This window comes from Pleurodeles waltl, chromosome 1_1 (assembly GCF_031143425.1).
Source record: "Pleurodeles waltl isolate 20211129_DDA chromosome 1_1, aPleWal1.hap1.20221129, whole genome shotgun sequence".
NCBI classification, from domain to species: domain Eukaryota; kingdom Metazoa; phylum Chordata; class Amphibia; order Caudata; family Salamandridae; genus Pleurodeles; species Pleurodeles waltl.
In genome coordinates, this window is record NC_090436.1 from 939758726 (window position 1) to 939773573 (window position 14848).

At 37.7% G+C, this 14848-nt stretch overlaps 1 protein-coding gene across 2 annotated transcripts in view; it reads left to right on the forward strand.

Annotated features, from left to right (window-relative positions):
* The window catches only part of MYOZ2 (myozenin 2), a 201131-nt gene extending 187884 nt beyond the window's left edge, over positions 1 to 13247 (forward strand). For both annotated transcript variants that reach the window (XM_069230166.1, XM_069230165.1), the window contains one exon: positions 12719 to 13247. In XM_069230166.1, the coding sequence (XP_069086267.1) occupies positions 12719 to 12950 (232 nt within the window). In that variant the 3' untranslated portion in view covers positions 12951 to 13247. The remainder of the gene's footprint in view (positions 1 to 12718) is intronic.
* The last annotated feature ends 1601 nt before the right edge of the window (positions 13248 to 14848 follow it).

The window sequence follows — 14848 nt, forward strand, 5'->3', positions numbered from 1 at the left end:
ATTTATCTGTTTTAAATTGATTTATCATGCATTGTTCTACACTAATTTTAAAGTTTTGTATCTAATCATGCAAATGTTTTACATACTTAGGCATGAATAAAGGAATTTGGAGTACTTGCTAAAGTGTGCTTTCCTGGCTCCTGCTAACTAGGCCTCAATGCCTAGATGCCATCTTGCTCAAAATGGATGCCTTCTCCTCCTCTATGCATAATAGTTACATTTCTTCTTTACACTGTCAAGCAGATTCATGTTTGTTAGTTCCTCTATTGTGTTTCTTGGTGTTCTCAACGAAATATTTTCTGTATGGTCACAATAATGTTTCTTTTCCCAAGAACCTTCCGTTAGCTTACTGTACCTTATTCATTCATAAATTTTGTTCATGTAACTAGCTTGTCTTGTCATCTCTGGATGACATTAGAATAGAGTGGGCAGAATCAATGTTCATGTGGTGGGATAGAGTATAGAGGCTAAGGTGATATGACATTTTATAAAGCTTTGCTCAGATTTGCTGAAAATGCAATCCTTTTGCTCCCACTATGATGATGTTGCAACTGATGATTCTCTATGTAAGAGAAATGTATTTCAACTCTTGATTTTGTGGGTGAGCCAGAATTTTCCTGAAGACTTGCCGATGCTACTAGGGATGCTGTCCGTTTCAATATTTTTTTGCTGCTCACTTTGGGCTTGGACTTTTTCTGATTTGCATATTATTCTGAATTGCCCTATTTGGAGTGCCTTCATGGATTTGACTTCATGCATTTGCATTTTGTGATCTCTGTACTGCATTTTTCAAATTTTTGTAATACACCTTTAACATTTCTGTTCCACTCTAGAACTCAATTATTGAGCCTGCCCTTATTTAATTGACTACATGTTTGATGTGGTGTGGGGTGCCTTATCTTGGAGACACACTGCCTAATGAAACTGAGGTTTAACACCGTCTCCATTTCATCAATCAATGGGCAAATTATTGAGGTAATATTTGGGGGTGTACAAATGTAGGTGTCCCCTGTGCACACAATTATTTGGTAGCAGAGGATGGTTGTAGTATAAGAGCACCTCCTTTCTTCTTTAGGGATCTCTTTTTGTCCGGTTCATAGCCTTAGTGGATTTTCCAGAGTGGGTTACTTGCCGAGTTCCTGACTTGAAGTGCTGTTCCTGAACAAAGAGGACTGTAAGAATGAATAGGGCAGAATTATTCTTGTGTTCAAGAGTGTTCTGGTGTTTATTGAGATAGTGGTTTGTGTTGAGTGATGGGTTGTTATGGTGCATGTGAAATGTTTGGTTATGTGATGCTGATTCTTGGTTCAATTGGAGGTTTGGTCATTGTAATACTGATGTACTGATGTACTTTTACAATTGGCATGATTACACCTCTGGTGATAAGGTTTGCAATTTTCTTTAGAAGGTACCTTTAACATTAGAAAAATATATTTCTTGAGACTGACACTGAATGAAAGAAAGCCATACACAGTTTGAGGGATTAGATGGGTACTAAGAAGAAAAGGAAGAAAATGAAGAAGCAGGTGAAGGGTTCATTTAGACAATAGTTATAAAGCAACTGGGACACCCAAGAGAGATGCTGGGGAGAGGATATGATAGAATGGGGGACAGTTCTTCCTGCAAAAGTCAAAGAAAACAGGAGACAACAAGAAAGTTGATGTGGAAGCCAGAGAGAAGCAGGGCCAAGAACAGGGTTCAGATGAGGAAGATAACTTTTTAAATGATCTTTTGAATTTTAGACCTTCTCCATATCCATACATTGATAGGATGCAGAGATAGGTGGAGGCCTCCATAGTTCCTAATAGGCATGCGTCAGGATAAGGTATGAGTGTACAAGCATAGTGATTGATTGCACCTGAAGTAGTGGATACATCAATGCATGCCCCACCCGAGAATACATTGATAACTTTGCCAAGTACCAGCAGCGATTCTACTGTCATCTCATAAGTTTAAATTGACATGCCTGTTACTGTTCCTGCTGAACTTTCTAAAGAGAGGGATGTTAATATCAGACTTTTAAGTACTGAATTTGTAGAATGGTACATTGAAGAGTTGATTTAAACAGCCAGATGTCCTACAGTATGGATGAAGTGAGATATTTGATTAGAGAGACAGCAAGGTGTGCAAATGAAGCACATGATAAGCTTTAGGAATTCGTTGAAAAATATGAGGTGGACATAAGCAGAATGAGGAATATACAGATACATTATAAAATGGATTTGCCTGAAGAGGAAATACAAGAATTGGGTTTGTTAACTTTACAAGCTCACGTTAAGCATGTATTTATGAAAATTAAATACTGGAGGGATGTAGTAAGAAAACAAAGGGATCTATTAGTGATTCAGAACCAGAGACAGTGTCAGAATTTCCCTTGAGCGAAGTGCACTGAGGGAATTATGTGCAGGTACCTTGGACTAGAGATAATCTTTATGCATTTACAACAAATTTTCCAAACTTGAGAGAAGAACTTGACAGATGGTACAAGGAGGTTCATAGATAAGTGGCAATTTCAAAAATGCTTTGGATTCATTTAGAGACATTATTTGAAATTGTTATTCTTAGTGATCTGTGGACTGCGTGTAAGAATGATGTTGCTTGGGAGACTGAGGAACCTGTCACGATTTGGTTCTAACAGTGCTCCAGCTGATGTTATTGCTGACAAATTTAGAGCAGTGGTAGAACATTTGAAAAATAGGATGTCAGAAAAGGAAGTGATTTAGGCAAAGATCTTGAGAGCTACACAAGAGCCAAAGGAGTCAGTGCATGCTTATTGGAAGAGGCATTTGCAGATTTATAAAAGCACATAGCAGAGTTGAAGATACCGAGAAAGATGGTGTTAGCTGTTATGAGTTTGTGTCATGAGTTTAGTTCACATATTCAGCACAGTGTGATATGTTGGCAGACTAAGGTTATTCATGAGATCTTAAAGTATGCCAAGTATAGTAATAAAAGATAATATAGCTCATATTATTCAAGGTGCAAGAATGGGAAATGAAATGTTGCAGCTGCACGGTTATGGCAGAGGAGTTGTGAGTAATTCTGGAATATGAATTTGCTGAAGAAGAAAACTGCATGTCATTTCTGCACCAAATTCAGCCACTGGAAGTGTGGGTGTAGACAGAAACCAGATCAAATCCAGAATGGCTGTGTGCAGTGGAATGCAAATCAGATGCAGACCTAGTCAGTGACTCCAGTCCAACCAGTTCCTGTGCAAAATATGCTGGCAAAATTAAGGACAATGCTGTACTAATATGCCTGTAGCTCTAGTGATGTAGAAAAAGATAACAAATAAAATGCTTTATAGTTCTGGGTTCTAGTAGAATCCATTTAATCTGAATAATGATTTTCCTCAGTATTCATTAGAGACTAATTTCCACATTGGTACCTGAGGGAGGAGAAGGATTTTATGTTTGGTGCAGTCCTGGAGGTAGTCCATTGTGGCCCATATGTAAACATAGAGGTGAATGGTCATCCAGTGTCATTTCTAATCAATACAGGCGCTACTGCTTTCCGGTTCGTTTTGTGGAGTATCCAAACCTACCCCATTCGGAAATAGAGGTCCAAGTTGTAGGCATTTGCAATAAATAGACTGCTAAACAAGTTACAGCAGATGTTTATTTTCTAATAGGATCTGTGGAGAACAATCATTGGTTTATAATGTGTAATTCAAGTCCTGCTAATCTGTTGTGCAGAGACTTGCTTTACAAGATGAACTGTGTGATTTATTGCACACAGGATGGTGTTGCAAATGAAGCTAAAGATGAAAACTCAGTGTTTAAAAATGAATAACAGCATTCAAGAGTTCAGGTGATCCCAGTTATTACAAAAGATGACCTGCTTCTGGACTTAAGGCATACTGTCACAGAAGAAGCATCGGATTTCACGGGCAAAGATACATGATTGACGAATAGTGCAAAACCTATCAAGGATAATGTCAAACCCAATGTAGTCTTCCCTAGAATTAGGTAACACAGACTTTCAAACGAAGCAGGAGAGGGAATAAAGCCTGTTATTGAACAAATGGTAGAACAGAGCTTTCTGTAGGAGATGCTTAGTAACCCTTCCATCTCATCAATATTAGGCATTAAAAACAAGTGTTAAATGGAGAATTGTCCAAGATCTGAGGAGAATAAATAAAATAGTGCTTCCATGTTGACCAATGGTACCAAACCCTGCTGTGATATATTTCCAGATTCCTACAAATGAAGAATGATATACAGTCATTGACTTATGCGAAGTGTTTTTCTAAATTCCTCTTTATGAGGATAGTCAATTTCCTTTCACATTCCAGTTTCAAGTTAAAGTCCTCATTTGTTGTTGGATTTCAGAAGGCTATACTGAGTCTTTGATTAGTAGTCAGATTCTAAAGAAAGATTTAGAGAATTTACAGTTGCCATATAATCAGTCCTGGTGGGTGCAATATATTGATGACCGAGTTGTGGCATCAAAGACAAAAGAGGACTGTAAATTGAATACAGTTGCACTTCTGAATCATTTAGCTGACAATGGGCACCAGGGTTCCCCCACAATGATGCACTATTGTAAAAGGGAAGTGATTTATCTTGGTTATCTCATTGAAAAAGGAGGAAGGAAAGTCTCAAAGACAGTGTATCAGCAGTAAAAAAAGATGGGTCCTCATACCATCCAGAAGGAGATGATGATGTTCCTGTGAGTTGTTGGCTATTGTTGTCAGTGGATTCCAAACCTTTCCCTGACTAAGGCTAGCTCATAGTGATTTCAGAGACCCAATAACATTTGATGAGAAAATGTATGAAGGCCCTCAAGGACTTAGGTGTAAAATTATGCAATGCCTTTGAAAGCCTGATTACGATAAAGAGTTCTAAAGAGTTCTAAAGAGTTCCACCTCTTCTGTCCTGAAAAAGGCAAGTTTCTCTGTCTGTATTGACCCAAAAGCATGGAGGGATCACAAAGCGGTTGTAAACTTGTCTGCTGTGTTGGAACCAGTAGGTACAGGTGTTCCCAGGTGTTTGAAATCAGTGGCAGCTGTTTTCATTTCAACAAAAAAAGTGAAGGAATTGTAATGGGACATGCCCTTATTGTGTTTGTTCCTCCTTCACTTGTGATTTTGCTGACCCGGACTAGAACTCAGCACATGACAAACAGCCCCCTGACAAGGCATGAGCACGTCATAATTTCATAATTATAGCTGAAAACATCTCTATCAGAAGGTGTAGCTTTTTGGACCCATCAAAACTGCTTCCTGTCTCAGGTAGCAAAGAAGAGATACAGAAATGATGGTGTCAGTGATAATGATGAACCTGGACATGATTGTATAAATGTCACAGAATTATGTACCAAACCAAGACCAGAATCAAAGAAATTCCTCTTGAAATGGCTTATCTGAATTTCTTTTTGGATGGTTCTTGTCTGAGAGACCATTGCGAAGCATTGAAGGCTGCATATGTGTGTGTTCCATTAAAAAAATTATGGAAGCATCTTGCTTCAGCACAAGTGGCAGAGTTGATTGCAGTGACGAGAGCTTGTTGCTCTGCAAATAATCTGAATGTGATGTGATGATTTATACAGACAGCCAATATGGTTTAGGAGTACTGCATGACTTTAAGAAGTTGTGATTCCAAGAGGTTTTATGACATCCTCTGGTAGGCCCATCCGGACGGGTTCCTATAGTCTTGATTTGTTGAAAGCCAAACAGCAACCAAAAGAAACTGTGACTGCCAAGTGTGCTGCCCGTAAGGCTGTAAATTATTTGTTTACACTGGTTAATAAACAAGTGGGCCGGCTGGCAAGATACAGTGCACTTGACAATGAAACCGTGAGATTAAATGAGGAGATTGAAATGTGAGAAGCAGACAAAAATTAATCTAGTGAAAGACCTTTTGAAAATCGTTTCTTGTTGAACTCAATACAGACTTCATTTAGCATACTGAGAGAACTCCAGAAGATGGTACCAAAGGAAAACCGACAGAAATGAGAACAAGCAGTTTGCAAGAGAAGGTATAATGATATCTAGGTAATTCCTGAATATACATATGTTTAACCTGACAGAATGCTTTAATCAATGGCCCACTCTTTGTTGGCCAGACTCATCTAGGAAGGGATCTGATGACTAGAAATGTCAGACAATGCTAGTTTAATACAAATTTCACAAATGTTGCACAAGAAACGTGTTAGAGCTGCATCATTTTTCAGATAAATAATCCAGCAAAACAGAATCTGGTGGTTCTGAGTCATGATTGCAAATCAGGGGCCCATTTGTGAGGCTCTCAGCGTGCTTCATTGAGATGCCAATCTACAAAGGCATTAAATGTATGCTCATGATTGTGTGTTTCCTCTTTAAATGGGTTGAGGCCCACCCCACCAGGAGATCAGACAACATGACAGTCCTCTATTGAGACAGATTGTGGGACTCATTTTAAAAATGAGATCCTAAAGTTGATTTGTACAGCACTCCAGATTGCGCAAAGGTTTCATTGTAGCTATTGTTCTCAATCATCTGGTATGATGGAGAAGGTAAATTTGACAATCACAAGCTGGCAAAAGTCTGCATCCACTAGTCTGAAAGAGGGAGTTGCTCTTCCTCTTTTTCTGATGAGCATTAGAAGTACCCCAGACAAAAAGACTGGTCTCTCACTTCATAAAGTGCTAAAGAGCAGAGCTATGGGATTGTCCTACATTTCTTCAGCAACACTCGTGTCAATAACTGATGACATCATAGTAAATTACTGCAAAAGTGTGGCTGATGTGGTGAAATTAGTTTCTCATTAGGTGTATTTGGCAACAGCAATGTCAAAAGAAACTAATTGCCATCCATTGCATCCATGTGATTAGATTCTTGTGAAGAAGCCACAGTATACACTAGGGTTGATTATACATTGGTACATATTGGAATCTTAGTGAATTTAGTGATAATATTTTTACAGAAATGTTGGGCTAATATATTGGCATCTGGGGGAATACGAATTGCATGGTGTGTACTTTTAGCCTTTTCTGCAGCTGAAGGTGAAACTTATTTATAGTTATCTGGGTAATATGGACTGTTTTGTAATGTTTTTGTTAGTATTTTCATAAGCAAGAGTTTCTATCGTCATATGTGGCAAGTTTCAATATTTTGCTGGAGAATCTTTCTGTTTCTGAAGATGTTGGTTATAGGGTAACTTATGGTAAATATTTGAATACAGTTGTACAAACTAACAATAAGATGAAACAGACTAATAGGGAGTATGGGCCAGATGTACAAAACCATTTAGCATTTCCTATTGGTCCGAATCAATATTTCAGGCTCTTAAGAAGTACTAAATGGGCTTTTCAGATGTACAAAGCCCTGTAAGCAGTCGCAAATTGAGATTTCTACTCAGCAGAAATTGCAAATTGCGATCCCCTAAAAAGAAAATCGCAAATAGGAATTACCTATTTGGGATTCCTATTTCACATGTACAAATAATTTCCTAAATGTGAATTGGGCATGTAGGAAATGCAATTACTATCGATTCCAAGTCGGTGGTAACCATGTGAAATTTTAAAAAGCAACCAAAAATGCTTTTTTTCAAGTGCAGTACAACACACACATGCCCCTAGGGCATATGCGTGCTCTACATATGCAACACTATTTTTGAGGTGACTCACAAGGGCCTTATGCCCATAGCCATCCTTGGTTTAGCAAATGGTTGGATGTTTTGCTAAACATTGGAACACATGCTTTGAGATTTCCTATTAGGAAATCGGTAATTTCATACATATCATTTTGCATTTCCTAAATAAGGATTTCTATGGAGTTGCTATTTAGGAAATGCTAAATTGTATTTGATACATCAGGCTCATAGTGTGCAGTTTGAGCAAAGAAGATTGTGAATTTGTTAGGTTATGTAATGAAAGGAGAATGAAAATATTTGAGCGATTGGAAAGATGAAGGCTGAGGAGGATTTAGATTCTCAGATTTATTTGCATCCAAGATTGAGAATTGAGTATGAGAGAATGGTTGAACTGTGTATGCTGCATCATGAACATACAGGGGAAATCAATAGAGTTTGTGTGTGAAAGAAGTTGTTAGTGGTGATTTCCTGGCTGAGTAAGAACTACATTTGAGAGGTCTGGTTTAACCTCGTGGTAAGACTGGTTACTTCAAGCTGCCTCATAATTGAGTGGGTTCTTGCTATTTGGCTTTAGTATTTCTCAGAGTCTATCATGTGATTGGAGTGAAAGATGTAATCGTTTGAGGAGAATGAAGCGTGGTTCCAGACAGGTAGTGTTAGCTATAATAGCAGCTATGTTTCCTTCTATAGGGTGGCTATGGATGATGTGAAAATTAGAAGACTGTCTACACTTTTTGATTTAAATTGTCTTCTAATTCAGCAGGTTTACTAACACATTAACAGATTAACTTTAATTGATCACTATATGTGCAATGATTATACAAAACCCCTTAGTACTAGATATCCCTCTCACAAAGAAAGGCATTGCTTGCAGGGTCTTGAAGGTGAGAGAGTGCTGAACAGTCATCCCTGATACCAGTAGGGGTATTAATATCTATGTCAACAACATAACTGACAATCCTCTTGTGAAGTCAATATTTAGAATAGCATGGCTTCTGGGAGGCATTTGGTTCCTGGGATAGTGATATAAGAAATGGGTTTAATAAGGTTGGTGAGTGGTTTGGACCATATTAACCCCAGTAATTATTAGGTTGATTTGTGAAATTGCCCTGTTTCTTTTGTTAGAGTTCTTTGAAATTAGGTTTCTAAATTGGGGATGAAATGAGAAAAGAGGTTCATCTAAGAGGAAAAATATATGACATTGAGATGGAGGATGCCTGAGACTGAATATATTATATATGAAGCAAATTATTATACCTGAAGGTGTTGAAGAAATTAGATTGGAAGACGCAGAAAGTTATACAGCATATGTTAGATCAATTTAGAATTTTACTGATTATGGGGTAATTAGCGGGGCAACATTTGTGAAGGTTTTTGTACATTTTTATTTTTTTGTGCATAAGTAATAATGTTCAGAACATGGATATGCTCTCAAATTTACATGTACATGTGACATGATGTTATTGCATTTGAAACACATTTGCTATGTCTTGTTAAAGTGTGTTTTCTTTGCCTCAGTTTAGGCATACATGCCATCTTGTTCAAAAGTGATGTGTTCTCCTGCATGTACACTTCTGTCCATAATTGTTGAAGCACACTGTCAAGAAGACTCATGTTTGTTATTACATTAACACTGTTCTGTCCATTAACATTGCTCTTGCTGTTCTCAATGAGAAGTTTCCAGCAAGGGCACAATAATGTTTTTTTTTCCAAGGTCCTTCCTCTATCTCTCTGTATCCCATACATTAATAATAGTGCACTGATCTTCATGTAAGTAGTTTGTCCTGCCATCTTCATATGACTTTAGAAAAGAGTAGGTAGAATTAATATTCATCCAGGGGCATAGGGCTTGGAGGGCAAGTGATGTTTAATAAAGCTTTGCTCTGATTTGCTGAGAATGTAATAATTTTGCTCACACCATGATGATTCAACAGAACTACTGATTTTCTGCGTAAGAGACTTTCTGAAGCTATTAGTGATGCTCCCCAGTTCTCTATTGTTTTTGCTGCTTACATGGGATTTTTTTCTGATTTGTACATTATTCTGACTTGGCCTAGGCTGAGAGCCTTCATGGCTTTGACTTCACTTATTTTCATTTTTAAAGTCTGTATTGCATCTTTCGAAGTTATAATATAAATAGCTAAAACTTATATTCCACTCCAGAACTCAAGTAGTCTGTGCTTAATTAATTGACTGTATTTTTTATATGTTGTGGGGTGTCTTATCTCAGGGACACATTGCCTCAAAATTGAGGTTTACTGAGTCTCTTATTAATCAGTCTGTGGGCAAGTCGTTGAGGTAGTATTTTGGGGTGTCCACATTTAGGGGATTCTGGCACGTACACTAATAATAATAAAGAAGAAGTTCCAAATTCAGATAGCAACACTAAGCTCCCATGATCTATCTACAGAGAAAGGAACACTGATATCTTATTTTGATAAGATACTCTTTCGAGGAAGCTGAGTCACAAGTCAGTTCCTCTATGTTTGGTTTCATTACACTTTTTCATTCTCGAAATAATATGCGTATGGTGCTTTTGAAAACACAAGCTATAGTTCCGCTTTCAGATAACAGCTTTAATAAATTAAAGACAATGCTATCTGTTTTCTTACTGACAGTGACAAATTAATAAATATACCTTTTCTGTAACAGTTCCAAGAACTCCAACACTTGACTGTATTCAGTAAAAATGTGCTTGTAGACTCTACTGGGCATATGTTAAGTATGCCCAACATTAATCCAAGTCAGCCAACTCTAACTTTTAGATCTTCAGGGAAGCCCAGTAGAACCTGAAATTGATGAGTTGTCGATCAATATACATTTGGTTTAGCAAGTCAGAATATTGTTTCAATAATTGGGATAAAATTGAATCCACACATCTACATTTATTGTATTTGTCACACTTAGCCTACAATCTGTGCCTTGAGGTCCAAGAGTTTTATCCATTTTTCAAGTGTTCCCTCTAGATAATTTCTTGAGCACAAGAGAAGTACATGCCAATTTAACTGAGGCAATTACAGCTTTACAGAACCAGCTGCTTTTAACAAACTTGCCAATAGCCAGTACTTGTGGGTTTCCTGACTGGAGGACTAAGAGATGTAAAGAGCGTCAGTAAATCTTTATGCCAGAATGCGAAATTTCCAACATTCCAAGATTTCTATGTTAGCCACTTCCCTTTCATTTTAATATGCATACTGTTCCATATGGGTACTGAAATAAAGAGGTGAATGTCAATACACTATTAGCTACCTTTGTAAGGACCTTAATTTGCTGAGTATACAGTTGGCAATAAAGGTCTCATGCCTTTAAAATCTTTTTAAAAAGTAACTTACTCAGGAATAGTCTCCTGCTAAAAATAGGAACATGATGTTACAATAACCGATCTCTGCCTATAAACTAAAATCCAGAAGGGATCTTCTTTCAAAATCAATAATGTACCTTTGATTAAATAATGCAGATTTAGTGAGATTAGATTATCTCCACAAGAATCACAATGGGTTTTAATACATTTAAGAGACCTTTGAAATGACCATTGAATATTTTTTTACTTTTCACATCCCTTAGGGATGGCAAGAACATGTGATTTGGGTCAATTCTCCTTATAACCGGAAATAGAAGGAAATTCCTTCTGTAAGCTCTAAAAGGATGTGAAAACAGGAGACAGGATTGAGCACGACTACCAATTTGTCATCATTGTACTTCATCTTATACTCTTTATCTGCAACCGACATTCCATAAAAATGAATTACTAGTTTAAAGAAAGTGTTTAAAAATAGTTGGAAACTGAATGAATTCCTGCTTGGTGCCACTCTGTAGCCAGAAATCATTGAGAGCAGCTCCATGTGCCACAATATTTATTCCTAGACCTATATTTATACTTTTTTAGTGTAACATTTGCAGCATTTTTTTGATGCAAAAGCGTCGCAAACTTGCAAAATACAATTGTATTTTGTAAGTTTGCGCGTGTTTTTGCATCAAAAAGCGGCGCAAGTGCAGCACTAAAAAGTATAAATATTGGCCATAGTGTTTTGAGTTCACATGATCAAAGAAAATCAAAAGTTCTTTTACCATCTCTTTATTGGAAATCCAAAGGACTGTGGGTCACCACTATTCTTTTAAATAGCCGATAGGAAAAGGCAGGAACGTGTCAACACTAGAAAGGGTACAGGGTGATTTTACCCTGGTAACTTCCTAAGTCTGTTTTTAGTCATACCTGTATATCAATTATTAAAGGAATACCTCAGTGTTCATACGTTTTTTATCTCCTAAAAGACCCTGGCAGGAAAGTATCATAAGTGCTCCTTGGAGAACGAGTGAGTCCATCCTGGTTTATATGGACCAGGATGAGAGCCAGTGATGAATCATGACACTAATAGAGTGGGTGAGGGGCTTTAAAAACAAGTGAGACTTTCTATGGGTTACATGCTATTGTTCTCCACCTTGACGCCGAATAAAACAAATTTTGTGTGTTGGTTGTAGGATACCCTTTTGTGATGACCACGTCCAGACCCCCTGTACCACTATTTTAGCCAGAAAGTTCCTGTACTGAATTAGGTATTTATCATTGACATTTTCTGTGACTATTAGGTCACAATTTCCGATTCCTTCAATGCCAGCTCAGTCTTCCATCTTCCAGGGATGGTAAATTAAATACTGTTAAATTGGGACATACTTGTTATTTACATTGTTTAGAAGAATTAAAACTGATTTGTAGCACTACAGGGAGCTAAGACATTATTATTTTATTATTATTGGTGTTATCATATATATAGAAAATAAACCTGCCCCTGTATTAAATTTTTCATAAGGATTGATGAAAATGTTTCAGACAAAAGACTATTCAGCTGAACATATATGTGAATACCACATGTTGTGTCTTTATTTGTAAAATGGCCATTCCTTTATAACTCTGAATCTTGCTTCAGGTACACTTGGGTGCACACATTCTGAATCTTATCTTTATTCTATGACTGCCACTGTTAAATGAAACTCACTTGTGGCAAGGTGTTAAAAATCTTGCTGAAATGTTGGGGTATGCCACAACACTGTATGCTCCATACTAACGTAGGAGTTAGGAATTTTTCAACCAAAACGTTGTTATTTACAACAACTCTATTTTTCTCTTTCTGTGTCAACATTAACAGAGCTGCTATGCCATTTGGAGGTTTTGAGAAAGCATCACGGCTGGTAACATTCAGGCTCCCTAAGATCGACCTGTCTCCGTTAAATGACCCGGCCTTTGCCTTGATGCTCAATCCTCTACGCTACAGGCGCTCCTTCAACAGGATGGCACAGGGTTGGACAGGAGAGTACACCCCTATTGTGCTGATCTCCCAGCTTGCAGACCCCACGGCTCCAGAAACAGAGGACCTGTGAGTGTTGTCGCTCAGCAACTGAAACATGGGCGGAAGAGTCAAAGCAGGTTGATTAAGGCGCCATTATCAGCAACTGTGTAGCTCTGGCTTTTGATGGGGTGTCTCTTTATGGGAGCAACTTTTATAGATTCAAAATAAAATCATTTACAATCGCTCATGAACAGAATTGTGGTTCTTGCATGCTCTTAGGCCATGCTGTCCCAGATACAGATTGCCTAATAATTACTTAGTCCTGTCATTCTGAGAAAACAACAGTACACATCAGAGTAGGGTTAATAAAGATACTACTTGCCTATTAGTCTCTTCCTTTTCTTTTTTCATGCATGATTTGCTCCATAGAATACTTTGGGGAAAGATGAATAATATTAAAAATTCGTTTTCAATGAATACTGGAATCATTCTTCATTTATGTTCTTCTATTATTTTCAACTTTTAAGATATCCAGAGATATGTATAAAAAGTATTTATTATCTGTGTTTTAAGTAGACCATCAGTGTGGGACCTACCTCAGAGTTATGTATTTCACTACTTTTGTTTGATGGTGATAAGTTTGACTCCTTACCTGAGCACTGTTTCCAGTCCCGGAAATGCTTGTGCATTTGTAAGTAGAGACTCCTGTTAGGAAATAATAAAAGACCGGTGCGATAGCTTACTAAGTGAGCTAAAAGTGGATAGCCTGACTTCTGAAGTTCCACCGCATCTATATTTCCCCGAGAAACAACGGAATATTTATAGAATTGTTCCTAGATATTATTTTACAGATAGCAATCAAATTGGAAAGCAACATCTTTCTTGGAGACCTCAAATTATACTGGGACAATAAGAAAGACCCTTTGGTATCACTTCTAACTTTGCAGCTCACCAGAAATAATCTCTCACAACACTGTTTAAGGTCTACCCACTGTAAAGGGGCCATTCTAGATCTGGGCAATCCACGAGACTGAGCAATGGGTGCAAAACGTAAGAGATATCAATGAATCATTAGTCTCCAGTAAAGTCGCCCAAACAATCAAAATCAATCCGCAAGTCAGCAAAGTGAACAATTTCACACAACACTACTTTGAAATGAAGCAAGCAATTCTTGACAAAGTAGCTATAAAATTCCTTAAAAACACTAAACTCTCAGCTACCTGGTAGTTAAAGGAACTAAATGATGACAAAATATTCCTGTGATTCTGGAACACAACTGGCGCAATTACACATCTTCAAATGAAAATGTGAAGAATTCTCTGACTTCTTCACCTACAAAATAAGAATGATTAATCTTTCCTTCACAGACATGCCAAAGAGCCATGCACTATAACCTTTGTCTCGAAAACCCCAGCATGTTAGTCTAGTTTCAAGAGAAGTCAGCTTGAAGGAACTGACTAAAATATTCTCCACAAAAAATCCATCCTCCGATTACCTGGTCCAGTTCCATCCACCTCTTAAATGGCATCAACGTGGCAGTCATACTATCTTGTCTGAACCTCATCAGTGCCTCATTATTTGAGAGCTCAATCCTGACTTCCCTAAAAATAGGAAATGTAAATCCGCTTCTAAAAAAAAGTGGCCCTTTATATGCATAAATCTACAAAAATCTGTCCAATCATGGACCATACCAGCCCTCTCCACTATATCCTCTTGCGAAGGAAATACTTTCAGAGTTACAAAGACTGGTGCATCCTATCCGGCATGTCAACAACAGCAAGCAAGGCCTTAGCTATCATTAGTGTATCAAGTTTCCTGGCACCAGGGCTAGGAGCCCACTCAAGCCATAGTGTGGGTGTCATTTAATAACCAACCTGGTGGTTGGAGATCATTTAACTAACTTGTATTAAGAACCATTGCATACTTGCTATTCAACTATTTAAATGAGCCTGTATCATGTCACTATAGGCGAAGGTTAAGTGATGTTCA